The sequence below is a fragment of the Asterias rubens genome, chromosome 6 (assembly GCF_902459465.1).
Source record: "Asterias rubens chromosome 6, eAstRub1.3, whole genome shotgun sequence".
NCBI lineage: Eukaryota > Metazoa > Echinodermata > Asteroidea > Forcipulatida > Asteriidae > Asterias > Asterias rubens.
The window spans coordinates 20,014,649-20,042,563 of record NC_047067.1 but is presented as its reverse complement, the minus strand read 5'-3'; the positions used below and the strand labels follow the sequence as shown (position 1 = coordinate 20,042,563).

Below are 27,915 nucleotides of genomic sequence, written 5' to 3'. Positions count from 1 at the left end.
CACGCTACAACCATCTCTTGTAAACCCTGTACAATCATTTGAGCCCAAAGTGAGGCTTGGAGGACAGAATAGTCTGACCCCCTTTTCTGGCGCAGTGAGAATTGTTATTCTTCATTGCAATTGCCACAAGTGGAACAAGACCAAAGATGATGGTAGTAGCTTGATAAAGGTCATATCCATGTAGTCGATAGAACAGTATTGTTTTATCTCCCTATGCAAATAAGCTTGTATAACTGTACAGCCAGCTAAAATCCTACTCCATATTCAGTATTGTGAAGTGGGTATTTCATATTTAACATAAAAGTTGGGTGAATTGTCACTGCCAGTACTACATGTAGAGTATTTACAAATGAATGCGTTTTAGCATCAGAAAACACTTGTTATGCCCAATTTAATGGCACTGCTTACTACGAAACTCTGCGCTTACTGTGTTAAGCAGGAAAAAAATGACAGTGGGCCCCTGTTCACTTCATGATGGTTACTGCAGTTCTGCTTACTGCAGAACTCTGCACTTACAGCCTGTAAAAATGTGTGCTTTACAGGGCGTTGTAAGCGCAGAATTCCATGGTAAGCAGAGATACGACAGTGGGCACTGTTCAGGTCATGATGCCTGATTTCACTCTGGGAGAGTGTAATGCCAATCAACTCTGTTCTCACTGGTATAAATAAAATAAAAATTGTTGTTACTTTAATATGATGGCACTTAGGTGATCTATTGTGACATAGTTGATTCTGTTGTTGAATAATTCTGAAAGGAAAATGTAAGTTGAGGTTTGACAGAAGTTAAATAATTGCCAAAGATTGGAAAATATTAATAATAAAAACCTGTATAATTTGTTAATATCTGTACAGACAAAATATATAACTCAAAAATGTTTAGTTCCAAGTACAAAGTTCTTGTTTAAAAGTGTATGTTTTCTGGTGGACAGGATTCATGTTTTAAAGATAAAGCACTCTTGAAAAGGTGTTGTAAACCATTGTTTTATAATTTTTAAGTTTCACTTATAAAAAGTGTGTGATAATACAATAGGCACTCTTCTCGTATTTATCCTGAGTTTCGGTAGCATAGGATGGGTCAAGAGCAACCTTCTCTTCGTGAGGGTGCCCTATAGCTACTTCGGTGCTGCCCTCTGCATAAAATATGGCCTGTGCGTGTTCCTACAGTTTTGTTTGAGGTTTATATACTATTCGTGAGCAATACTATTTATCTTGACAGGTGATAAGCAGATAGTGGTTTTCAGATCATTATAAATTTGTGGTACTAATAATTAGATACAAGTAGATACTATTGTCATAGTGTCAGTTAGTCATGGTGCAAGACCTAGTTCCCATCACTCAAATATTGCGACACCCCCCCCCCCCCAACCAACCGAACCATCAACCAATAGGTAGCCTTGTGCAAGGCTCCTTACGCAAGCACCGGCCTGCTCTAAAATCACGAACTGCACAGATACCATACTGCACGGTACATAACAGTTCTTGATACCGTGGGGTCGAAGCATGGTTGTTCGAGGTTTCAACCTCGTACGAGGCCTAATTTACGGCTTCGGTTGGACGAGGATGCATTAAGTTAAAACCTGTGAACACTTAGATGAAACCAGGTGCTAAAAAAACTGGGGAAAAATGAACTAAATAGAACACCTTCACCCCCTCAAAATTCATAAAACACCAAAGCTCTAGGTTTAATAATGAAAAAGGTTCTCCCAATGTCGTACACACAATTGACTAATGGCGAAAAGAATTATAAGAATGTGATTATTTATAATTTGCATTGTAGTAATGTAACGTTTGCAGTTAAAAGGAAAAGCAAAATGTACTATAAGTCATATATGTATAATATGATTAAACAGAATGATATATTGTACTGAAAAAAGATGATGTAAATAAACCATATGAAACATAATATGTCTTTGTTTCCAACGAGTCTAAATTTCAAGAGGTTGAAATATTTTCAAATTAATTTAGCAAAAAATTCAAAGTTAAAACAAAGTGAGTGAATCACCAAACACTGAGATGCATGGTTAATTTGATCATAATACGCAGTTCTTTTATAGCGCTTCATCACTCACAAGTCCGATGGGCGTCCCAAAGCGCTCAGTGTTTTCAAAAAAGGTTTGTGGAGCTTCATGTTGAATACATATGCAGCCAATAAAACCAGGAATACAGGGGCGAACCCCTTCTCTTTTCGATAAGTGCACTGGGTTCTTTTACGTGCGTTACATAACACAAGGGGACCTATGGCTTTACGTGATATCCAAAGGATGCAGCAATAATGGTTAAGTGTCTTGTAAAGGACACAAGTGTCACGACCAGGATTTGAACCCACACTCTGCTGATCAGAAACACAAGAGCTCGAGTCCAAGGTTCTTATTCAATCGGCCATGATGAATCTTCACAAAAACAACAAACAACAAATAAAACTCATCCTATATCAAATGTATTTTTTGGGTTACATAAACAGTTTTTTTATTTCTTGCATACTGTCTATTGACACTTTGCAGAGACATCGCACAAAGCTATTGACTGACCAAAGTTCGTCATTCTTGGAGTCAAATTAATTTTTTTAATATGGTGAGCGTGTTAACATAAATGCATTGCCTAAAAGCGCACTACACCCATAAGTGTGTAATGGCCTCCAATAACGGACCTTCCTTTGTTCAACTAGTTTTCCTTTGTGATAGCAACCATAGACCTATTGTCCCTTTTGTTATGAGACTTCGTTTGAATTTCACTACAATTCAAGTACAGTAACAGGGGGACACCGACTCCCAAAATAGCACAACCAAGACTTATTGTGGTGATGATAAAATACAATGGCCAATAGAGGGCACTGTATAGTCTATTGCCACGTCACAGCCAGAGCTTTTGCAACCAAGGTTGACAAACTATGGGAATCCGTAAATGCAAAGCAAAAACAGGTAGCCACAACGATTACAAAAACTCAAATATAGTGTTGAATTTGCAAAGTAGTCCATTACAGTTGCATCAACATGTACATATTGTTACATCACTATCACAATCAGTGGTTGGCAAACTAAGGGCAGCCAAAATAAATAATTCTTAATATGTGACACGAATAATGCAACTAATGAGAACACATAGAATTGACGGTTGGCTAGTTGCCAACAGGGATAGAAAACATGTGTCTACATGTAGAGCATGGCCCTATGGAACACTCAACATCAAGACAGTCAGTTATTCACATCAAGGGTCTCTAAATTATTGAAAAACATTTATCATTAATGGCCGACACCTTGTTAACACAACCAAGGAAACTATTTAACTGGAGCATGACACTATTCCACAGGCTTGATCAACTATTCACAAATTCCATCCAAGTGTTAAGTTTAAATATTTAGTCATAAACCACAATGGAAACTGGCCTGGTGAGCTTTAAAATAATTTTGGGTCGAACAAAGACAAATCTACTATGGCAGGACTTGAACCCGAGTGTGACCTCTGGATTAATGCACCGGTGCTCTACCAACTGAACTATGTAGCTCTAATGTTGGCATACTCCCAGTTGAAATGCTGTCAATGAGGAACTATCAAATGAGACAACACTCAGTCTCAATGGAATTCAAGAGGTACTCAAACAGTTGAGTTTGAGTTTTTTATACATAATAATATTGCTCTTTTATATTTAAGTTTAAAATTTAAAAATACTGTAATTTTATAACATCCATCTTAAAGCCTGTTTCAACAACCAAATTCATCCCCCCCCCCCCCGCCACTTATCATTTTGACTACTTCTCTATATGAAGAGTACAGACAGAGAAAATGTTAATACAGCACCTTAACAAGTAGCCAACAAAAAAAAAATCCAAAGAAGAAATATGTTGAGTAAATAGTACTGAAGCAAACAAAAAGGATCTCTAAATTCACCTTAAATAAACATCTCCATTCATCATGTGAAACTGCAAGTGAAAACACATGTGAAGTGAAAACATATGTGAAAACACTTGTGAAACACATGAACAATTTCCCTAACTAGAGCGCTTGATTCGAGACAAAATGGGAAAAGAGAAAATGAAAATTCAAATAGTGAAAAGTCAAAGATGAAAATTGAAAATAAAAATGAAGTCTAAAGATTTGTTCCAATCAACTTTTTCGTAATACTTCCAACAAACACAGACGACTCCTACATTTACAATATTAAATATATTCTTCTTCATATGGAATAAGGTCTTCTATTTATACGTGTTGGTGAAGTATATACACAGTAGAAGACTTTTATGTGGCTAAGAACCTTTTTTTGTGTAGAGTTGCTTGCCTCCTTTTTAGTCTTCGAACTTTCTGTTCGGGTTGACGCCAAACATTATTCTCCTGATCTCTGGCAGCATCTAATGGAAAAAAAAGTTAAAGAATAATTTTAGACCAAGCAAAAAAAATCCATACATGTTAAGCTTCCCCGCCCAGAGCTGTCAACTCTCAATGATTCTGCAAAGAGGTCCCTGAAAATATACCAATCTTTCCATGTTCTGTTTTTTTTAAGCTCTCTGTTTATGAAAACTTTGTACCTTTTATGTTGACCATAGTTCTAAATATCTAAGCATAGAATTTGGGTTTACATACCTGACGACTCATTAAATCTAAGCGACTCTCCAGTGTATTGGTGACTTTGATTTTCCTATTGAAGGCATACATCTCTATACCGCCAGTACTGGGGAAGAAACAAACAACAAGTTACGACTAGGATTGTAGGAGGCAATCAATATCACTACATTCGGAAGGAACACTTTGGGAGCACAAGAGACATTGTTAAAAATTATGTGAAAGCTAGGACCTTGCTGCCTGTGAATTGCCTCATGATATTTGACTCTAAAGATTCTGTGACTCACATGTCTTCTCCCAAGAAGTTATCTTTATCTAGGGTGACCTCGCATTCTTTCTTTGTTGCTTTTTTGTAATCGGCCACGGCTGCTTGTACTTGTTCCTGCGAACACATAAAGAGGAAGTAAGATTAAGAATTAACGATGATAATAATAATAATAATACTGGGTTATGTGGAGCAAGGTTTTAAAGCCATTGGACCCTTTCGGTACAGAAAAAAAAAAAAAAGTTCACAGATTTACAAATAATTTACAGGGTTTACAGAAGGTAATGGTGAAAGACTTCTCTTGAAATATTAGTCCATGAAATGCTTTACTTTTTGAGAAAACGGTAAAACAATATAAATTCTCGTTAACGAGAATTACGGATTTGTTATAAACACATGTCATGACACGGCGAAACGCGCGAAAACAGGAGTGGGTTTTCCCGTTATTTTCTCCCGACTCCGATGTCCGATTGAGCCTAAATTTCCACAGGATTGTTATTTTATATATAAGTTGTGATACACGAAGTGTGGGACTTGGACAATACTGTTTACCGAAAGGGTCCAATGGCTTTAAAGTATGAGACCTTTTACTTTATAGTTCCATGTAATGGTTTACAAACCAATGTGGCACAATATGCTGTCGATCAGACCCAAACGCCAAGGCGAACCCCTTCTCTTTCCGACAAGAGCACTGGGTTCTCACACTTGCATTACACAACACACGGGACCAATGGCTTTATGTCCCATCCAAAGGACACAGCAATAATGGTTTCAAGTGTCTTACTTAAGGACCCCAGTGTCACGACCAGGACTCAAACCCACACTCTGCTGATCAGAAACACAAGAACCTTAAACACATGTATATCAAATAGGCAGACACGAAAAGGTCTAAATCTATATAAGTCTGCAATTTCTCATCCACATCAAAAGTACCTTAACTAGTTGTTGGTCATTCTCTTTGCAGCGTACAGTAATTTTCTTCTCCATGAGTTGGTATAACCCTTGGCTCAGAAGCCCAAACAAGATCTTGGCGTATTTGCTACGATCTTGGATCACCTCTCCAAGACGTATTCTTGCCTCCTCCAGCAAGGCAAGGATGTGATCCTCTCGACACTTCAGTACTTTAAGACGTGCTTGATTTAACATGTTGGATTGTTGGCTATGAGAGAATAAAGAAAGAAAAAGATAAAGAAATATGACACATGTAAACACAAGAGCTTGCTATGCACAGAAAACTCTCACTTAGCGAAAATTTGTTACCATATATATTTACCATAGCTGTGAATAGTACCCAACTAATATCTTACTTAGCAAGAATTTGCTAAGAATTTGCTTGGCATGAGTTTTCTGCTTAACAGGTTCATATGCAGGGTTTAAGAACAAAAATATGATAAGTACAACAAAAACTATGCTTTACAGAATAAGGTTATCGGCCGCAACACCATGTCACATGTGCCATTTGTAATTGGTATCCTGCTTAATTCAGCTAAGCAAGAACTCTATAAAATGGGCCATGGCATCATGCTTTGTTAACAATTTAGTCCAGGAAAATATGTGACTTAAGCATAAGTGTAAAGTGTTGCATCACCGATTAGTTTCACTTACATTTTTTTTTGCAGTTCTAAATTCTTTTCCTTTCGCTCATAGTATTCCATTATTTTAAGTCGCTGCTGCTGAACCAGCCTCCCTTTCTCAATCTGGAATTCTTCTTCTGCCTGAAATATAGAAATAGTCATGAAATATTAACCTCTAACAACAACAATACTAATATTATTAATATTGTACATTTATCTAGTGCCAAATCTATTGGTAAAAATGCTCCTAGGCACTGTATAATATAAGAGGAAACCACAAAAAAATTAACATTAAAGTACATAGTTACAAAGTATACATAATATTTACAAATACATGTATAATAAACAATAATTAATTAATTAATTAAGTACCAAACAATCTTAAAATAAGGAAAATAAATGTAAACCTAGACAAGCTTAAAACTCAAATGTAAGCAGTGTAAAGGAGTCTGATTGTTGTTTACAAAACAGCCAGTCTATTTGCAAATATGTCAAAGGTTATGTGCAAATAAAGTAGGCTGAGGCATGCAATGTTGTTTATAGTGACAGAAGTACATTTTGTAAGAACGTGGTACAACATTAAATTGAGAACTACAGTGGTTTAATCCTGCCCTAGTCACAGTTATTTGTGAAATAGTTAAGAATGGAAGACACAGCACTAATAAATAGAGAGAAAACAATACTATACATGGACCAGCCTGTGACAAGTAAATTACAAAGAAATCAAAAGGCAAAAATTAGACACCATGGCAGTAGCTGACCTGTTCAGTGAACAGACCAAACAAATAGGCAGCATATAAACACAAAAAATCACACAAATACCCACATACATGTATGCACAGAGAAAATAAATATTGAATAATACAGTTAATACCAATGAAAATAAATTAAGGAACACATAGTTAAATGTATAAAGAAAACAAACAATTTGAAATGAATTCAATAACAAAGCAAAGTGATATCTCAGACAAGGCTTTCTAAGAAAGAATTCTCTGAAAAGACAGCCTTAGAATGTCACATTTGAGAAAGCAGGGCCATTTTAGTTTTTGCAAAAGGCACTTGCATTGAAAAATCTTAAGATGAGTATATATGAGAAACTTTTGAAGGGCCACCAAGGCCAAAACAAGGGGCAACAAGGGTCATTGCCTTCGTCTCCTGTGCGTAATTTCAGGTTTAGAGGCTTAGACGAGTTTTGAGTCCAGCACAAAAAATTAAACAATTTTGAATCGATGACAAACACATAAATAATGTTTAAACACCCCACCCACTTTAAGAACAAACATTATGTTATTTTGGTTTACCTTTGCATCAATTTCATCAGCCTTTTCTCTGGCCTCCTGGTCAATGAAGGCCATCATATGCTGGATCTGTAAACATGGCAAAATTATTGAACAAATGTAATAAATCTACGGATCAATCTATGTACCACAGCCAATATTGTAACCCTCCATCGTCGTGTCGGGAGGATGAAGGCTTACGACTAATCTATCGGGAGGATGGAGGGTTACGATTATCCGTTGGGAGGACAGAGGGTTACAATTATTGCAACTTACTATCAAAATTTATACTAGATACATGATCATGAATGAAGCCTACATTGAATTAAAAATGGAAATGGAAAAATGAAAACATTTGGTTTAAAAAATACACAAAGCCACTAAAAATTTGCTTACAAACAGGACAGGGTGTTAATATGGTAGAAAAATAACATTGTTTGTGGCAGTGTTTTGTTTTGTTCTGCATTTAAAATACACAAACCAATCCCAGCTCACTCAGCTCAGTAGCAATCATTGAATATTTTTGAAAGATGCAGAATTTTCCCCATTTTATTATTAATATTTGGAAAGATTTCCGTACCGTGGATTTCTGCCAACACGTTTCCACTCGGTTTTAACAAAAGGAATATCTCATTTGAGTAAATTGGATACTAACGCAAGAAAGCCCAAATTCATGTTTAAAACGAATGAAAAAGTGGTGGCAGAATACGGCAATTTTCCGAAAGAAGACAGAGAAAATAAGCAGTGGATACGTCAGAACATTTTTATTTTCCATGTCCCCAAAAAGCTAGGGCCATACAATTTAATAAATATGTACTTTAAAGACTAACTAAATCAATATTTACCTGCTTCTGCACCTCGGCATCATTTTGTGACATTTTGAAGGAAAACTTGAGTCCAGAGACCCTACAAACAGCAAATAATGAAGACAAATTATCGCAGGAATTACAGCCCCAACACAAAAATTTTAGTAAATGTGCAAGAAAAGTAGATAAATTAGGAAAAGACAGACACCCTTTACCTTTATAGATGTAGATATATATTGAGACGTCAAGGGATCGTACTAAAACGAAGCACACACGTTCTCAGTGTTGAGCATAAACACATCCCCATCCACACAACAGCGATTTGTTTTTCACTCTAACACTAATGAGATAACGGGGTCGAGTTAGAATTACCATCGTCCAATTGAAAACGAGGTTAGTAGGCTACAGTCATGTGATACCACTTTCAGCAGGTGACTCATTAATTTTGCCCGGTAATAAAGTCATTTCTAAACAAACTTAATTTGATATATGACTATCATGCGCAATAAACTCTCACACGAGGGTCACAAAAATAAAATTAAGACCGATCATTGAGGTACTTTTAAACAATTTGTGTCCTGATTCTAGTCCAGACGACGGAAACTTAGAAAAAGGGGCGTGGCTCATTTGACCTATAGGGACATTAAATCCCTCGCATCTTCAAAGTGGTTACATTTTTCCTTTAAAACAATGATTCTGTTAAGCTTAAAGTGCCAAGTTTGTGGCTTCAACTGATTTTGTACACATTCCTTCATAATGTTTACGTTATTAATTTCCATAAAGCTAAGTCACATGACCACTCAAGAACATTCAAAGCTCTACCACGTGGAGGTGCGATAAGCAACTCGGTCATCTTCTCAGTTTAAATTTTAAGAATCTTTATTCAAATTCTACATTGAGTGTCATTTAGAGGTCATTGATTTTGGGAAGTTGGACATTCAGGTATAATACTTTGGGATTTAAAAAAAACGGTAAACAGTTTTCTGCACATTGTTTGCAAGACAAAACATCCCCCCCCCCCCCAACTCCAACCCCAAAAATGAATAAATGAATAAATAAATAAATAAATCTAAGCAACAAAAACCCAAAACAACAACACTTGTTTTATAATCAAAAGACAACAAACCACTGCTAATATCTAGTGTGTGTTTAATGTTCATGATACAACATTATTAGCAATGGGGATTCACCTTGGAAAATCTGGCCATAGCCGATGTCAGATGCAATTGTGTCCATCATGCAGTATTGTCCGCTCCGAACACTTTTGCATATGCAATGGTGTCCGGGGTTATGCAAAAACCGTCCGGCGGACAAGTACATGTATGTGCGCGTAAAAGCGAGCGTACATGCACTGAACCTATACATAACATGCAGCATGAATATTCACGTATTTAATTAAAACAGCCGAACATTTCCCATGTCATTCATGACATGCAATTATATATAGCTTGTAAAAAATTGTGAACGAGTTCTGTCGACCAAGGCCGTTTAATTTACTGCAAGGGCGGTTTTGCACGGGGGCAGACACAACTGCATATGCAAATGTGTCCGGGTGGACACAATTCCATTATGCAGCAGCGGCCGGGGGGACACGATTGCATATGCAAAACCGTCCGGCGGACATGATTGCAAATGCAATCATATGTCCTCCGAGCGTGCATGCACTGAACCAATATGCAGCATGAATATTCACGTATTTTATGATTGCAGCGAATACTCAACGGCCGAACTTTTCCCATGTCATTCATGACGTGCACTTACTTGTACTTAGCTTGTAAAAAATGGCGAACGAGTTCCATCGACCAAGGGCATTTAATTTACTGCAAGGACCGTTTTGCACGGGGGCAGACACAACTGCATATGCAAATGTGTCCAGGCGGACACAATTGCATTATGCAGCACCGTCCGGGCAGACACAATTGCATATTCAAAATCGTCCGGCGGACATTATTGCATATATGCAATAACGCCTTCGGATAGTATTGCATAGAGGACATAATTGCATGTGACACCGGCCGAAGCTACAGCCAGCTATTTGGAAAATGGCATCTAGAGTCTTTGGTGGTGCATAATTCTTACCACGAATGCAACATATTACCTTGTTAAACCCAAGTTAACGAAGAAAGACACTATATAACTTTAAATACACAAATAAAATAATCTTTTGAGCACACTAAATTAACATCTAAAAAATCTCTACAATCGCTGAAATAAGGTTGAAATGTTAAAAACTGCCATTTCAAGCTTTTATGATGCATAATTTTTACCACAAAAAATGCAACGCATTACCTTGTAATATTAAACCAAAGTTTACACCCCGCCACTCTAAAATACACCATAAAAACCACACGTAAAATAATCTTTCGTGTACAATACAAAACTTAAAACAAGTATGGCAAGTAGGTTTGATTGTTTTACAGCAAGTTAATACAGATACAAAATAGACTAGGAGCGACTCTAGGCAGATCCAAATAAACTATAAAACTGGTAAAACTTGTAAGAGGATGGAAAAATTTATCAAAGTTTACCAAACTGTTTATTGCAAATTAAGTGACTTAAGTCCATTGTATAAAACCATCAAATAACTCTATCGTTTTGAGGTATTGTTGTACTTAATAAGTCGGGCAGTTCTATAATTAATACATACATAAAAACAAGTATGTATTATCTTTAAAATATATACACGTTTTTATAGAGGTGCAGGAGTAAGTGCATATTTAGGTAAATATTATAATTAAAAACCGCAGCAAATGTTAATATTATAGAACAATGGCATCATTTGCATTTACATTAAAGCTTATAAATAAGTTAAAGTTTTTGAATGGTCTGTGTACCTTTGGAAGCGACTCTGAAAATTAATTCCAACAAAAACTTGCATACTAAGAAGTATAGCAGCTTTGGGTAGTATAATCATTTATCAAAAACATTTCACTTCAAAGTAATGCAGTTAAGAAAAATATACCACTTTTTATCCCGAAAACCTTGATAAGGTTATGTGTGTTCTAAGATTATGTGTATTCTAATTAGGGATTATTCTTCCTAAGTGAATATTATTCACTCTTGATTTTTGGCGATAACTCAAAAATGCGATAACCTTTTGAAATGATTGAAGTTTTCATGGGTTATTTTTATTGTATATCTCTACATAGGATTGAAACATTTGAAGGGTTCCAAAAAAACAAATGTATACTGACCCTTTAAAAAGGGGAATGTACTTTGAACTAGCACCTTTTCTGTTAGACTTGATGACAAGTCGTTAGGCGCTGCCTATTTGTCTGCCGTTCGTGCAACAGTCGCAGTGCAATTATACACATGCAACGGTCCTAGGTAGCGCGTGGCAGCTCTAATTGCAAGTAACTCACACACACATACTGCGATCGAGGATGAGTGTACCGTCCCCGTAACTAAACCGTTAAAAGTCAAGTATCCGTACATAGCACGTATTAGATTGTTTTATTGATAACTCTCTGTCAATAAGTCATAAGAGGTATAGTTTGCAGTGGTATTTGCAAAGTTTGGACTGATGGCTGGTCTCAATGTAGGCACAATGTACACAGAAATCAAGGTGCATATAATGAAGAAAGACACACAGAGGAAGAGAGCTAGACCACGACGTAAAATCAGCTGATTCAACGACAACTTATCCAAGGTAAGGATTTCAATGACATCACCCTTCTCATCTTGTGTGTCTTCATTTCTGGCGTCTGCCTCTTCACATCCAGCCGTACTGCTGTCTTGTAAAGCATTGACATCACCAAGGCTTGAGCTAGCCTTTCCATCTGCCACTTCACCAACACAATTACTTTGATCAGATTGTAGGGGCTCTGACTCCTTTTCTTCATCATCAGCAGCGATTGAAGTCTCCAGACAACGCTCCTCAGTCTTAACATCTTCACTGTTAGTCACTGGCTTGAAATCTACTGCACTATCAACACTTCTCATATCAGTAGATTTGTCTACTTGTTGCATTGTGTTGTCAACTGTCCCACTGTCATTGACTGGAGCCAGCTGTACTGGAGTTTCTTCATCACCACGAAGTGCCTTTTTTTCATCAGAATCTCCCAAAACAGCAGCTCTTTTCTGTGCCTGTAAAGATTCAAAGATTTAATACAGAAATGTTGTTATTATGTCACCTTTGATTTTGCCCTTGTTTCCAACTTCATGCGGTCAAACCCTCCAACCTCCCTTTTGTCTCACTATTCGGCGTTTACACTTTTTAAAATTATTTCTGCCCCCTCAATCTCTCTCTCTCTCTCTATGGGTGCGTTCGATAAGCATCCCTGGGTCGACCCCGCAGTGCTCATTCGTGTGAGCCCCTGACAAGAGCTAATTGAACGATCACACTCACCCTCTCGTGGTGACCTGCTCCGCGTGCAAGGCACTGGGGGCTGACCCGGGTGAAACCCATCACAGCTATTCGAACGTACCGGGGCAGACCTGGGTCGACCCAGGGAAGCTAAATGAACGCACCCAATATTCATGTATTTCAACTTGACTGCTTCTTTTACATTCATATGCCTGTTCAAAAGTGTGATGTTGCCATTGTCATGTATCCTTTGAGAAAGACTCTGCTAGGGTCGCAGGCCATTGACAATTGTTTTGCATATATGCAAAGTTGTATACTTGATGCAAGCGCTCGTGTTACTTATTATATCCCGGCTGCCAATGTCTTGGAAGAATGATATAACATCTTACCTTAACGGCTTCTTTGTCCCACTTAATAAATGAGATGAAAAGCAGGAGAAACGGTGCCTCTACAACAAGTCCAGTCATCAAACCTAACCAGATACCTGAAGAGTCACAGTTTCAATTATTAAGAATAATAATCATAATAATAATAATCATAATAATAATAATAATAATAATAATAATAATAATAATAATAATAATAATAATAATAATAATAATAAAAATAATAATAATAATAATAATATGTTAATAATAATAAAATAATAATAATAAATAAAACTTATAAAGCGCCATCTATAAGACTCAACTTATTCCGTTAATATCATGTATACCGCTTTATCACACACCTAGGGGCTTATCAAAGCTCTCAATATTTTGTCCTGCAAGGTATGTGAAGCTTTTATTTGGAAGTATGAGACCTATTACATTATAGCACCATGTAATGGTTTCCAAGGTGCTGTGTCGCAATATGCTGCCAGTCAGACCTGGAACCCCTTCTCTTTATGATAAGTGCACTTAGTTGTTTTATGTGCATAACACAACACAAGCAACCTACGCCTTTACATCCAAATTATCTATTGTGATCTTTTGTTTTAATAAAAAAAACAGTGATCCAAGCGTGAAAGGGCTGGCCGTTATTCCCTTGGGAGAGAAGTGTGAAAACCTAAGCAATAATTGCATCCCACATGCTATTTCTTGTTAAAACTACAAGCTGAAAAACATTATTCTTAAGCTTGATTTAATCATTTCTTTCAGGAAAGGGAAAATTGCGTTAACCTCAACTGATATTGGAGGGAAGAAATAAAACAGCACAAAGTTTCCTACAAAAATGAAAAAACTTACCTTTGAATCCATAATCAAAGACAAACGTCAACGTGCAACCCAAAGGAATAGCTATAAGATTGAAGCAAGTGAAGACTGCTATAGCACTAACTTTTTGGTAGCCACATCCACGTAGAACACCATGGCACACAGCCTAAAATAGATACAAAACAAAAAATATATTTATCTCAACTCATACTTACAACATTTTAATTTGTAATGAGCCCGTCACAAGACTTACGAAACTTTCAAATTGGCAAAGTCTGCTGGAAGATGGTATACAAGATACATTTTTCCGGAGAGACAAGTTTTAAAAATGTCCCCGATGCCTACGATGCCCACGGAAAAACATATAAAAATGCCTGAACTTTCCAGCGCAAGCACTTACTCTGTGTTATGCTTCAACAAAACTGGACAATAGGTACTGGAATATCTTGCTCCAAATCTCCCTTTTTGGGGGTGTTATTGTGTAATCCCCAATTCCAGACCTTAGTCCATTTTGGGGTGGGGGGGGGGGGTTACGAGAGATCGTTATGCTGCTACCATTGCATTTGCAAAAAACTCATCAAGCGGGTGAGCACAAAAACATCTCAGAGTTCTAGGCGGTAAGTTGCTAATATTGTGAAATATCTAAATGCAAAATGGAAACTTACATTCAGACTGTCGACTAGAATGAAGACAGCAAAAATGGGAACAACACTTGAAGCTAGCTGAATAACATCACTGTTATAAGAAATAAAGCCACAAATGAAAAGAACATAGCTACAAGTAGGATTTGTAACTTTGCCTGATAGAGATACAAATCTAGTAAGCTTTGCAGTAACACCAAATACATGAGTAGGATTTGAAACTTTGCATGGTGGAGATACAATCTAGAAAGGTTTGTGGTAACACCATGTACATGAGTAGGATTTGAAACTTTGCATGGTGGAGATACAATCTAGAAAGGTTTGTGGTAACACCATGTACATGAGTAGGATTTGAAACTTTGCATGGTGGAGATACAATCTAGTAAGGTTTGCAGTAACACCAAATACATGAGTAGGATTTGCAACTTTGCATGGTGGAGATACAATCTAGTAAGGTTTGTGGTTACACCATGTACATGAGTAGGATTTGAAACTTTGCATGGTGGAGATACAATATAGTAAGGTTTGTAGTAACACCATGTAAATGAGTAGGATTGGAAACTTTGCATGGGGGAGATGCAATCTAGTAAGGTTTGCAGTAACACCATGTAAATGAGTAGGATTGGAAACTTTGCATGGGGGAGATGCAATCTAGTAAGGTTTGCAGTAACACCATGTAAATGAGTAGGATTTGAAACTTTGCATGGGGGAGATGCAATCTAGTAAGGTTTGCAGTAACACCATGTAAATGAGTAGGATTGGAAACTTTGCATGGTGGAGATACAATGTTAGATTTGCAGTAACACCATGAGAAACTTTTCACGAAAGAATTTCAACAAAGAAAATAAATAAAAAGACAATTTGGAGCATCTTACCTATCGGTTGTGAAGATATATCCAAGAACATTTTGAAGAGACAAATATAGAATGATAAAGACCACTGAAGCAGTTGCTGTATAGGTTAGACAAAACAAGTGTTAAAAAAAGCAAACATTTGTCACTTCAGCAGCCACAGCCAGAAACAAAGCGTGAATCTCTTCTATTGGCATTGATTGTCACTTTAGTTCCATCAGAAGGATTGCCCTATCCTTTGGCTGGGACTATAAGCTGTAGGTCTCGTGTGCTAGGGTTGGTCACGAATGTTAAGAACCCCAGAATTTCCCTGCTTGTGAGCTATAGTGATTAAATTCACTTATGAGGCATCTTTTGTTTCATAAAACAATGGTATTAATTATTAGTATACTATACAATTACTTGATAAGAATTGCAGGTAATTGTTAGTCTTCAGTGTTGATTGTTGCTTATCATGAAAAGCACATTGAGATGCTCGAAGCAAGCGCTATTCTTATTGTTATAATATTTTTGAGTGGTTACTTACTCCCAAGCATGAGGCCGCAAGCAGAAAAAAGCTTGGCCCTGTCAGGTTTGTTGCCTCCTAAGTTATTTCCTATGAGGATAGAAGTACCTACACCAAAGCCAGCAGAAACCTACAACCAAGTCAACAAATAGTTTTTAAAAATACAAGCTAACAATAAACGAGAGACATACACCGAATTGTAAACAAGCACATTTGTTTACAAGAAAAGTGAAGACAACTTAGTCTAAACTCAGTTACAGTTCAGCAACAAGAATCATTGATGGAGAATACCCCGTCTTTTGACAGTAGAGCACTGTGAAAAATAATTAAGGCACCAGTCTGTTCTAAGAATTAAAGTACTATTTATCAGGCATTTTTTTCCCCATCTTTTGTTGTACTATTGCACAAAAACCACACAATACAAATGCCCTTAGCTCTAACAATTCAAAAGTGGATACCAAATTCAGACATGATGCTTCACGCTGGCAACAGGCAATTGCCTCAGTTGCCCCATGTCATGGCCTTGATGTCCCCCTGAACCGCTCCAATAGAAATTTCCTCGTTGGAGATGCGCTTTAGAAAAGGCCTTTTGCCCACGCCCTTTCAATAATTAAGCAACATGCCTGCAGATGGTAAATTTAAATATTGTTTGTTCTTCTTGTTTTATCCTCCACTCAAATCATAGATCACCATTGCTCTCGTAAATATTCATCATTTTATTTAAATAGTACTTACAGACCAACAGACACCACCTAAGCTGAACAAGATCGCATGAGCACCAACCTCAGTCTTGCCAAGCAAACCTGCATGTAACATTAAGGGAAATCAAATGACATATACTAGCGGATCATCCAAAACCAAGCTTTTTTTTTTACATTGAATGAGAAATCGCTTAACATTGCTTAATTCTTCCGAGACATAAAAAGTACAAACAAATACACATTTACAGCAAAAAAATGATATGGTTAGAACAAATAAAAACAAGATACAAGCAACTCAAAGTGATCACCCGAAGGGATACACAACAGAAAAATAAGTTTCTTACTAATAATAATAATAACCCGTTTTTATATAGCGCTTTTCACACCAGGAGAGCGTCCCAAAGCACTTCACATTATTACCCCTGGTCACTGGGCCTTAAATCACACCTTAAACCATCTTAAACCTGGTGGGGAGTATACAGCTTTGTGCAACATTAATATGCGCTACTCAGCTAAATCAATCACAAGAACCATTTATACCCTCACAGGTACCCATTTACCCCTGGGTGGAGAGAAGCAATAATAGTTAAGTGTCTTTCTCAGGGACACAAGTGTCACAACTGGGATTCGAACCCACACTCTGCTGAACAGAAGAACCAGAGCTTGAGTTCGGTGTTCTTATCCGCTCGGCCATGACATACCACTGATGGTATTTGTATTTTAAATGTAAAACTCACCTGTGAGAAAATACCCAGTCTCAAAGGTCCACCATTCTACACAGATGACGGCTACGCCTGGGAGACCTAATCTCAACACGGTCCCCCACTCCTGCAGGCATTCCCACGACCAGCCTGAAGTCAAAAACACAAACAATTTTTATGAAACTTTGTTAAATTCTTAGTACATGTGCGAAGTCATTGTGTATGGTCACTTTCCAAAGCTCCACTAATGCATTTATGAAATGAAAAAAACATTTCCAAAAATAGATACAGTCCGTAGAGTTTGAAAGTTTGCAAGGTGGAAATAAAATAAGGTGAAGTTTGCGGTAGCACCTTGTGTAAATCTCTTGTGGGTAGTGTTGGTTCTGAAAAGAAACAGTGGTTGAAAACTGAACGTTTCAACAGAACGCTCTATTTAGTCGGGTGTACCCATATGTCATGCATGTAAAGCTCTTGTGGGTAGTGTTGGTTCTGACATGAATGCTCCAAGATAATAGCTGATTACTTGGCCGATAACAGCACCTCTGTTGGTTCTGAAAAGAAACAGTGGTTGAAAACTGAACGTTTCAACAGAACGCTCTATTTAGTTGGGTGTACCCCTATGTCATGCATGGTTGGTTTGGTAGGCAGATCACAATTCGGCCAACTCGTGCAAGATGGCTTCAGGCATGCATTTACTCACCAGGCCAAGTTTCCTTGTGAAGTTTTTTCCAGTATATGTAAAACAGCGACATGAATGCTCCAAGATAATAGCTGATTACTTGGCCGATAACAGCACCTCTGATAAATGAAACAAAATATTGTGAAGATTAAGAAGTCAATAAGGACAAACGTTGACAAATCACAACAATGCATTTTTTTTACACAAAGTTTAACTCTAGATCATCATGATAAAGAATACTCATTTTGGTTTTTACCAATATACACCGATGTATGTTAGCACTGTTTACTCAGAGCTCGGGAAAGTAGTGAGTATACAGTGCTAACACACATGGGTAAAAACCAAAATGAATATTCTTTATCCCGCTGTAATTTTAACATCTAAGCTAAGGAATGTTGGTAACTTTTTTAAGTCGAGACCAGTTGAGCTTTATTAAAAATGATACGAGTAAAGTTACAGTTTAAGTATATACTCCTTTTCACCAGTGGGTGTGTTTACTTACATTTAATTACTTTGGTCATTAAACTTGATGCAGCCCTACTGGTTTGTGCATGATCGGATTATGAGTCCACTGTTTGGAGTTACACAAAGATAACAGGTGTGAGTTGCCAGACAAAAAGGATGTGTTATTTTAGCCTATTTTTAACAGAGCTTTCCCCTATAGAAGTAAAGACACTGCCAATTTCAAGGAAAATCATGCACGACTAAAAGTTGAGAGAAAGACGGTTTTTTTTCATCCTAAGAATGATCAAAATGATCTAAATATTAACTTGACTTACATCATTCCATAACTTAATGCAGACACCAGGATAAAATGTAAGAGCACATTTATTCCACTCATCAGGATAATTATGACCACTAGAGGGCGCACAATACTCTGACTCTCGAGGTATTTGATGATTAAGGCAAGTGCAGCGTCTGCCTAAAGAATAAAACAACAAAAGAATCAAAAAGAGGGACTCACAAAATAAAATATAAGTATATCCTGCTAAACCATTTATACAGGAGCTTTGGAACTATATATTTTGCGGTCTCCCAACAGGCAGCCAATATTAGTGCTAGATAAGCTCAGTTGGTAGAGAGCCGACACTAAATTTTAAAGACAACAGTGAACCAATTTTGTAACTTACTGGTGTTGCTAGAATGAAAATGGAGCCAAAAGGTCTTGCTAATCTGTGGTAAGAAAAACAAATAAACAGAGATGGCAATCAATGAAATTACCAGGATAAAAAAGATTCCCTACCCTTACCCCGACATACAAGCCCACCTGACCGGGGCCCAATTTCATGAATCCGCTTACCTTAAGCAAAGAATCTGAAATTGTTGCTTGTCTGCATGCGTACACCACGTTAGTAGCCATTCTTCCCTCACACAGCTAGCGCAGAAATTTTGTGCACAGTAAGCGGAGAATGGTGATTGAAAGCGAAGAATTCAGTGGTATAGAAACAGAGCCAAGAAATTGGGCCCTGTACTGCTGTCAGGGCATTGCAGTTATTGTAAGCGAATCAACTGCCACCAGGGGCACTGCCACCTACTCCTGAGCCTGGAACATGGTTACCCCCTTCACATTCCGCAACTGGGTGTAGACATGGGTATCATGCACTACCTTCTTCACTTACGGAGCCGTTATGGTTAAGTGCCTTTGTCAAGGGCACAAGTGTCAAGACTGAGATTTAAACCCACACTCTGCTCCTGACGACACCAGAGCTTTGGGTCTGATGAACTAGACCGCTCGACCACAACACGCCACAGTGATTGATTAATAAATCAAAGACAATGATTATTAAGTATACAACCTACCTGGCGATGTATGGGTCTTGCCCCACAAGTAGAAGAAGTCCTTCAGTGTTGATTAAGACTCCCGAGCACACAACTGACAACAACACTGTCAGGACAAAAAAACGCTGCAAGATGATTCCCACTCTCTTTTTGTTGTCACTTCCATAAGTCTGCAAATAAATTAACCACACAATCACTCTTAACATTTCAGATTACGAAACTGGCACCCCCGAACGAATGCATTGACAAAATGGGGAGGCCATCAGCACATTAGGGCTAGATGGCTCAGTTAGAACAGCGCCGGACTTTTATTCTGAAGGTTGCTGGTCTTTGACAATTACCAACGTGTCCAGTGCCTTTAACTGAAATGAATAAGTCCTGGCCCTCACACTAACCTGTGAAAACAATGTGTCCGCAGCTGATGTGAAGCCAAACATGACTGACCGCCAGGTTACATGAATGATCTGAGGGAACAATAAAACACTTAAACATTCAGGTCTCCAAATTAATACTTGACTGCAGGCCCCGCGCCAATCATTTTTAGCATCAGGCCAGTAAACTCATGACTGGACAAGGAAGTCTAGCAGTCCTCTGTTTTTAAATAAACACACCGCACTGCATTTTTAATTTAAACCGATGAATACAATTATCTTTCAATTCCATTGAGTACTAAATACAAACAAGAAAAATGAGATAAATCTTCTTGCACTGCTTGTTCCAAAGGGTGTCTTTTCTTTTATAATTTTCTTGCAACTTCGATGACCAAATGAGTCAAATTTTTCACAGATTTGTTTTTTTAAATGCATGTTTATGTTGGGATACGCAACTGAGAACACTGGTCTTTGACAGTTACCACAGGTGTCCAGTGCCTTCCTCTAATGAAAAAAGCAATCTATGATGACTCTACTTATTGTAGAGATTTAGACCCAGTAACTGGGGCGTTGTATTACTTTTTCGAAATTTTGACATTTTCTGTCATTCTGTTTGATAGAAAATGTCAAAATTTCCTCTCTTTTTTCGAAATTTTGACATTTTCTGTCATTCTGTTTGACAGAAAATGTCAAAATTTCGAAAAAGGAACACAGCGCCCCAGTTACTGGGTCTTGTGGAGATTGTCCAATGAACCCACTATCCAGCCACTTACCGATTGTGCGAGAGCAGAAGCAGCAATCTCATCCTTCCCAATGTGACCAGTAAAGGCAATAGACGTCATGCTAATAATGACACCGGATACGGAATACAGAGCCTATGTTTTGAAAGAGAAAAATCAAATGTAATTTGGCTTGTGAAGAACTATTGAATCTTTTTTAAAAGGCATTATCCCTGTGGGTGCATTCTGACAGCCAAGCCTTACGATCTAGTCCCATTCGTAACTGCCCTCCAGTGGAGGGCCACATACCAGGTGGCCAGAAGAACACCGACTGTAGACCAGCTGGCCAGAAGGACACTGGCCACAGACCAGGTGGCCAGAAGGGCGCTGGCCACAGACCAGGTGGACAAAAGGACACTGGGCACATACCAGGTGGGCAGAGGAACACTGGCATTAGACCAGGGCCCAATTTCATAGATCTGCTAAGCACACAAATTTGCTTAGCATGAAATTTCTTCCTTGATAAAAACAGGATTACCAACCAAATTTCCATTTGTAGCAAATTGCTTGTTACTGGTATTCAGCTGTTGTTTGCATAAATCCTGAAAATAATGTGGAAATTTGGTTGGTAATCCAATTTTTATCAAGGAAGAAATTTCGTGCTAAGCAAATTTTTGTGCTAAGCAGCTCTATGAAATTGGGCACAGGTGGCCAGAACTTCAGAAGAACACAGCATGGCCACAGACCAGGCGGCTGTAAAGACACTGGTCACAAACCAGTTGGCCAGAGGAACACTGACCGTAGACTAGGTAGGTGGCCATGAAGAACACTGGCCATTGACCAAGGCCAAATTTCATGGCTCTGCTTACCGTTAGCAAATAATCGCAATTGTGGAAGCAGCGAATTCTGAGCTTTACAATGTATTTCACAAGTTAGCAGAGAATTTTGCGTACTTCACTTTTTCCACAAAGAGACGAAATAGGGGAACGATAGCGGAATGAACCTCATTTAGTTCACTTAACTGGGGCGCTGTACTCGACCGATAAAGACGTTTCGTAAAAAGGAGTACTGCGCCGTAGTTACCAGGTTACTGAGTCTATAAATTTGGGATAGCTTTCCGTATGGCCTGTACGGCGCCTCCACTTGTTCACTCATTTTTACAAATAGGCATACTTATTCAGGTAAATAAGATACTGTATTACTTCACATCGAATGAAAAAGTGGTGGCGCCTGATGTACAGAAACTTTTCCTAAATTTAACTCAAGATAAGATTCAGAACTACTGTTTTGTGCATTGAACTCTACATCTATCATGTCTATTATAGGACTTTCACTGTATCAGTATTATCATTCAAATTTCAAGTCAGATGGTGGAGAGACATTGTTGTCATTGCTACTTGCAATGCAAGGCAAGTGCAAGCCGACCATAGCTCCATGGGGACAGCATTCTTACCACTGGCCAAGACAGTATCGTGAGTTGTTTGAAGGACTCTTTGTAGTCAGACAGAGATGCCGACTGACACCACTTTCGATCTCTGCATCGTTGTGGCGTCTCCTCTTTGCTGTCGTCTGTTGCTGCTGATTTGCCTCCGCCGCCATTGTGATTGTTTTCATTCATAACTTATTAATAACTGACGGATGTCTACCGTGCGTACACCTCCACACTACCACTACTACACTGTAGTACTAGTAGTAGTAAGTAGTACTACTACTAGTACTAGTCGCTAGTTATGAATATTAGGTAGTAATTCTAGCATCTCTTTTGATAAATAAGTGAAATCTAAGTAACGTGATTCTGTTGGTATCATCAATCAAAGACTTTTCAGCATCTAGATTACGGATATCTTCCTGGAACTATGGTGGTGCATGTCACATACTTCTCTTGAAACGGAGCTACCTTTTGTGCAATATTTTACGACACGCGCAAGGTGTGAGAGATTTCTTTATGCCGGGCAAAAAGACTTACACTAGTCCCTCCATTAGTTTACACCATCCGATACAACCAAAAATAGTGAGCTGGTGGTCACGTTGGGGGCTACAGGGACTAGGATCAAAGTCTATTTTTTGTTGGCATGTGGCGTGTGTTGTTTATTATTTAGTTGGTTCATATTTTATTTACATATTTTATTTATTTTAAATCTTTAGACATACACAATAGTTACAAGTTGGACAGGGGCTGTCAATGTTAAAACAATAGTGTAAAAACTGATGTTTCAAATGTGATAAAAATTGTTTAACAACAACAACAACAGATGATGGTAAAGATCTACACCAAATCAAATGAATTAATCAAGTTTTATTTTTTCTCTCCAGAGAAGTTTGACTTCTGTACAATATTCACATATCTACAAGTCTACATTATGACAACTGGGTTCACTTGACTTAGAATTTCACATATCTACAAGTCTACATTATGACAACTGGGTTCACTTGACTTAGAATTTCACATATCTACAAGTCTACATTATGACAACTGGGTTCACTTGACTTAGAATTTCTAGACATAAATAAATAACATGTGGATTAATTTTGTAAGTAAAGTTACATAATATACATAATTAGACCCAGTAACTGAGGCGCTGTATTCTTTTTTCAAAGTTTGTACATTATCGGTCAAAAAGGAATACAGGGCCCCAGTTACTGGGTCTAACATAAAATATAGTTTTTTATTATTTATTTCTGGTAACGAAACCAAGGGTGCCTTACAAAGTTCACTTGTGAGCCACATCACTCAGTGCAGCTCGCAAGGCCTGAGGGAAACCTGTAAACAAGGGTGCTTGCTACGTGCGCCAGAAACCCCTACTCATTTATGATAAGTGCTCTGGTAATAACATTTTCTCTTTTGCTCAGTGCACAACAACTATGGATTGCAACTCAAAAGTGGGTCAAATTCACATGGGCCGCCAAACATTGCCAGAAGTGTTGATATAACTTAGTTTACATAGAAGATTGACAGACACAAATATAGCAGCAAAAACTTGGTATTTTTTCAATAAATGCATTTACTCATAAATATATAATAAAAACAAACTGCATCAATAAATAAGTTAATCCTATAGGGATGTATTTATGACGTTACTATGTGGACTAGCAACGGCCATCTTGTTTTTTAGTGTTGAAGTAAAGGATGTTCCTTAAGTGTACAGAACAAAGAAATGTCCACAGAGTGACCCAACACAGAGCTTGGCGGGTGTTGGGGGCGGGGTTTCCTTTTCAACCATGATTTATATTGTCTCATAGAAGTATAAAGGTGAACAAGGTTTGGGTAACAGGCAAGATAAGTAAACAAAACTTAAGTCAAGGGCCGAGTTTAACAAAATTTAAAAAACAGCAGTTACATATTGAATGGTTTCTGACTCACACCTCAGACAAAAGTAATGACAGGAGACCCCCAACATTGGGGTAAAGCCCGGTTCATACTTCCTGCGAATGCGAATTTGATGCAAATTTGACGTCACAACTCCTCTTTCGCTGCGACATTCGCAAGAGAGTTGAGCACAACTAAACTCGTATTGAATCGCATTCGCAGGATCAGTATGAACACCGGGCTTTGGATGGCTCAGTTGGTTTAGTTCGCACATCAATCCGGGGTCACAGTTTCAAATCTTGCTCTCATTTGTTCAACCCCAAATTAGACTTTTGAACACTTCATTGGCTGGAGAACACTCCAAAATGGTGGCAAAATTTGCAGAGTTTCAAACTGGCCCCAATTTCATAAAGCTGTTTTAAGCAGAAAATACTAATCAGTGAATTTCAAAACTGGGCACCAGTTGCAACATTGTGAGCTTTATGGAATTTTGGCTGGTACCCAATTTCTGCTAAGCAGGATTTTACTGTGCTTTTTGAGCTAACAATCTTTATTGAGCCCTGTTCACCTCGCAGGAGGAATGTTGACTGAAACTCCAAACTGTTGGGAGAATTTGCGTAGCTGTTCTTCGTACTGCACATTGAGTTGAACAGATTCTCTATAGTTGAACTTGAGATCTTCAATTTCTTCAAAGAATGCTGGGTCAAACTGCTCCAGCTCTTTACGAAGCTAGTGACAAAGTAAACAAAATACAGATGTTAGAATAAAACCAAACTAACAATTGTATAGTCTTTTTAAGACACAAAACGAATATAATATAATATCACCATCGTTAAATTCTGCTGCCATTTGTCCTGAATATTTATCACTGTTTATGGTTATCATTATTTCTATTTTTAGGCCTCATATTTCTTTTTATTACAGCATGCAAAAGAACGATCACATTTTCCTTTGAGCAGGTAACTCCTATATTTGTATAACAAACTTATAAACAAACAGGCCAGATGCTTCACAAAGACAATGGGGGTAATTGCCTTTGTTGCCCCTGGTCATTACCTTGGTGTCCCTTGCAGGCCTGATACTTAATGGAGGCAAGGGAAGCAAATGCCTCCATGTCCCTAGTCATTGCCTTGATGCCCCTTCAATATTCCAATAGAAATGTATAAATTTCCTGTTTAAAAAAGTGCTCTTTACCAAGGAGAAAATGCCTTGGTGCCCTTGCTCTTTCAAAAACTAAGCATCAGGCCAGAATAAATAAGTAGGTAAGAACAGGAAAAGACACAGCCTTAGATTTATCGTGGTGATCACATCTCAGTGATTCAATAAATAACAGCAGTGTATCTACTTACCTTTTCGTTATCCCGTTTTAATCGCTCTTGTTCAAGTTGGAGGGATTTGAAATCCGTTCTGATGTCCACATTCTCTTCCATCAGTTTATTGTAGTTGTGGAGTCTTTCTGTCAGGAAATCATCCTATAACAAAGAGGAATAGAAGAGGTTTAACTTGATGCCAAACTTGCAAATTGTAATTTATTGAATATACAAGTACAATTACAGAACATAACTAAGTACACATTACAACTTTTCAGAATTAATAATACACAGTATAAATTTGATATTAGGCTATGTTGTACTGAAATATACTGGTATTGTATACATCCTGTCAGTAAGGAAAATGGAACCTCAATGCTTGTGAATTTTTCCCTATTGGACAAACAGAACACAGAACTCAGGAAAGTAAATCATCAAAATGGCAAAAATAACAAACTTACTTTGCCGCCTGCACCTTCCCCTGGTTGACCTCCCTGCAGACGAAACAATTTGAGTTCATTCAGTAGTTCAGCTTTCTCATTCTCAAGACGATTCAAGGTCAATCTGAAAGAAAAAAGAAAGAAACAAACTGCATGATGACAAATTTGCCAGCAGAATCATAGTCAACACATACCCTGATTCTAAAGCAGAATCCCAGGTAACTCTACTTGGATTATCAAACCAGACCCAGTTTTTATGTAGCTGCTTAAGCAGGACATTTTGCTAAGAAGTTGCTGCTGAGAAAAACTACTACTGGGTAGATACTAAACAGAACCAAGTGAAAAGGGCTAAGCAGACACCGGGGCCCAATGGACATTAGGACCCAGGGCCTAGTGGACATGGCCCTGGGGACATCACAGGGCCCAGAGGAGGACATCATGGCACAGTGGACATCACAGGGCCCAGAGGAGGACATCATGGCACAGTGAACATCACAGAGCCCAGAGGAGGACATCATGGCCCTGTGGACATCACAGGGCCCAGAGGAGGACATCATGGCACAGTGGACATCACAGGGCCCAGAGGAGGACATCATGGCACAGTGGACATCACAGGGCCCAGAGGAGGACATCATGGCCCTGTGGACATCACAGGGCCCAGAGGAGGACATCATGGCACAGAGGACATCACAGGGCCCAGAGGAGGACATCATGGCCCTGTGGACATCACAGGGCCCAAAGGAGGACATCATGGCACAGTGGACATCACAGGGCCCAGAGGAGGACATCATGGCACAGTGGACATCACAGGGCCCAGAGGAGGACATCATGGCCCTGTGGACATCACAGGGCCCAGAGGAGGACATCATGGCACAGTGGACATCACAGGGCCCAGAGGAGGACATCATGGCCCTGTGGACATCACAGGGCCCAGAGGAGGACATCATGGCACAGTGGACAACATGGCCAAGGGGAAATGGTATACACATGATATTTGGTTCCGGGAAAATAGTAGGACAATTTGGTCCAGTACAACTAACGGTTGACATCCATAAACATCTACAGGCTGTAATAGACTGTACAGGCCTTGATAATAACAAAAATTCTGATTTTTCAAAGGGCAAACAAATCGGAAAACGGACTAAAGTAGTAAGACTATCATGCCTGTATAGAATGGGCAGGGCATAATTTGTCAATGTAACACACATAGCATTAAGATATCCTACCTGGTCTGCTGAAGCTCTCTGACTAGTTCCGTGTCAGAGGTCAACGCATCTGTTGGAAACCTCTCTAAGATGGCCACCTTCTCCCTCAGCTCCCCAACCTGCTGCATCAGACCCTGCTCCCTGTGGGCAGAGTCTCTCAACAACTGTTTCATATCTTGAATTGTGGAATTCTGTAGGATCACAGAAATATTAGGAAGAAGGGTCAATGTATGAGGGGTCAAAGTTGACTAAAACTCTCTGTGTTTTATTCATACAGTGCTCTTAACAAGAATAATATGAGTAATGGATTAAAAGGGCGCCTTATGCAAACCTCAAAGCACTTTACAATAAAACAATAATTAAAGCTTAATACAAAAATGTAAGTTAAATGGGCAGATTTAAAGCAAAAAAGCAAATGGAAGTAAGCACGCTAAAAAATACTTTACCAAACGTATACAGACCCTTCATACAACAATCAACCAACCAACCAAGTACTACCTTCACAGCCTTAACAACCTTTTACAATAAATCCAAGAAGGTCTCAGTCCATATGAATCATGTTACCTTCTTCTCCATCTCCTGCTCTGTATTCCTCAGCTTCTCCTCGTACATTCTTGTCACCACAATGGATTTCCAGCTCTTACTGTCGGCTCCTTCAAGTCTAGGTCCCCTGGCTTGCTCGATCTGAAGTTTCTCGTGGCTCTGAGTAGGCAGAAAGAGATTACAAATCA

At 38.4% G+C, this 27,915-nt stretch overlaps 3 protein-coding genes across 3 annotated transcripts in view; all 3 read right to left on the bottom strand.

The window, feature by feature from the left end:
- Positions 1-2,440: 2,440 nt before the first annotated feature.
- On the bottom strand, positions 2,441-8,651 carry LOC117291694 (V-type proton ATPase subunit E-like). The gene is made up of 7 exons (XM_033773541.1): positions 8,516-8,651; positions 7,695-7,760; positions 6,425-6,534; positions 5,753-5,978; positions 4,842-4,936; positions 4,576-4,663; positions 2,441-4,343 (listed from the first exon to the last, which is right to left on the bottom strand). The coding sequence occupies exons 1-7, from the start codon at positions 8,546-8,548 to the stop codon at positions 4,281-4,283; spliced, it is 681 nt and encodes a 226-aa protein (XP_033629432.1). The 5' UTR covers positions 8,549-8,651; the 3' UTR covers positions 2,441-4,280.
- A 1,769-nt stretch (positions 8,652-10,420) lies between these two features.
- LOC117291406 (multidrug and toxin extrusion protein 1-like) lies at positions 10,421-22,540 on the bottom strand. The gene is made up of 15 exons (XM_033773060.1): positions 22,376-22,540; positions 20,977-21,078; positions 20,228-20,296; positions 19,854-20,002; positions 19,184-19,226; positions 18,833-18,975; positions 18,075-18,172; positions 17,411-17,524; positions 16,708-16,775; positions 15,994-16,102; positions 15,492-15,567; positions 14,641-14,710; positions 14,009-14,141; positions 13,172-13,266; positions 10,421-12,562 (listed from the first exon to the last, which is right to left on the bottom strand). The coding sequence occupies exons 1-15, from the start codon at positions 22,538-22,540 to the stop codon at positions 11,930-11,932; spliced, it is 2,067 nt and encodes a 688-aa protein (XP_033628951.1). The 3' UTR covers positions 10,421-11,929.
- Positions 22,541-24,793: 2,253 nt separating this feature from the next.
- The window catches only part of LOC117291559 (centrosomal protein of 290 kDa-like), a 32,624-nt gene continuing 29,502 nt past the window's right edge, over positions 24,794-27,915 (bottom strand). Inside the window, exons 47-51 of the mRNA XM_033773359.1 lie at positions 27,749-27,886; positions 27,206-27,375; positions 26,001-26,103; positions 25,579-25,701; positions 24,794-24,958 (exon numbers count right to left, since the gene is read on the bottom strand). Of these exons, the coding sequence (XP_033629250.1) occupies positions 24,794-24,958; positions 25,579-25,701; positions 26,001-26,103; positions 27,206-27,375; positions 27,749-27,886 (699 nt within the window). The remainder of the gene's footprint in view (positions 24,959-25,578; positions 25,702-26,000; positions 26,104-27,205; positions 27,376-27,748; positions 27,887-27,915) is intronic.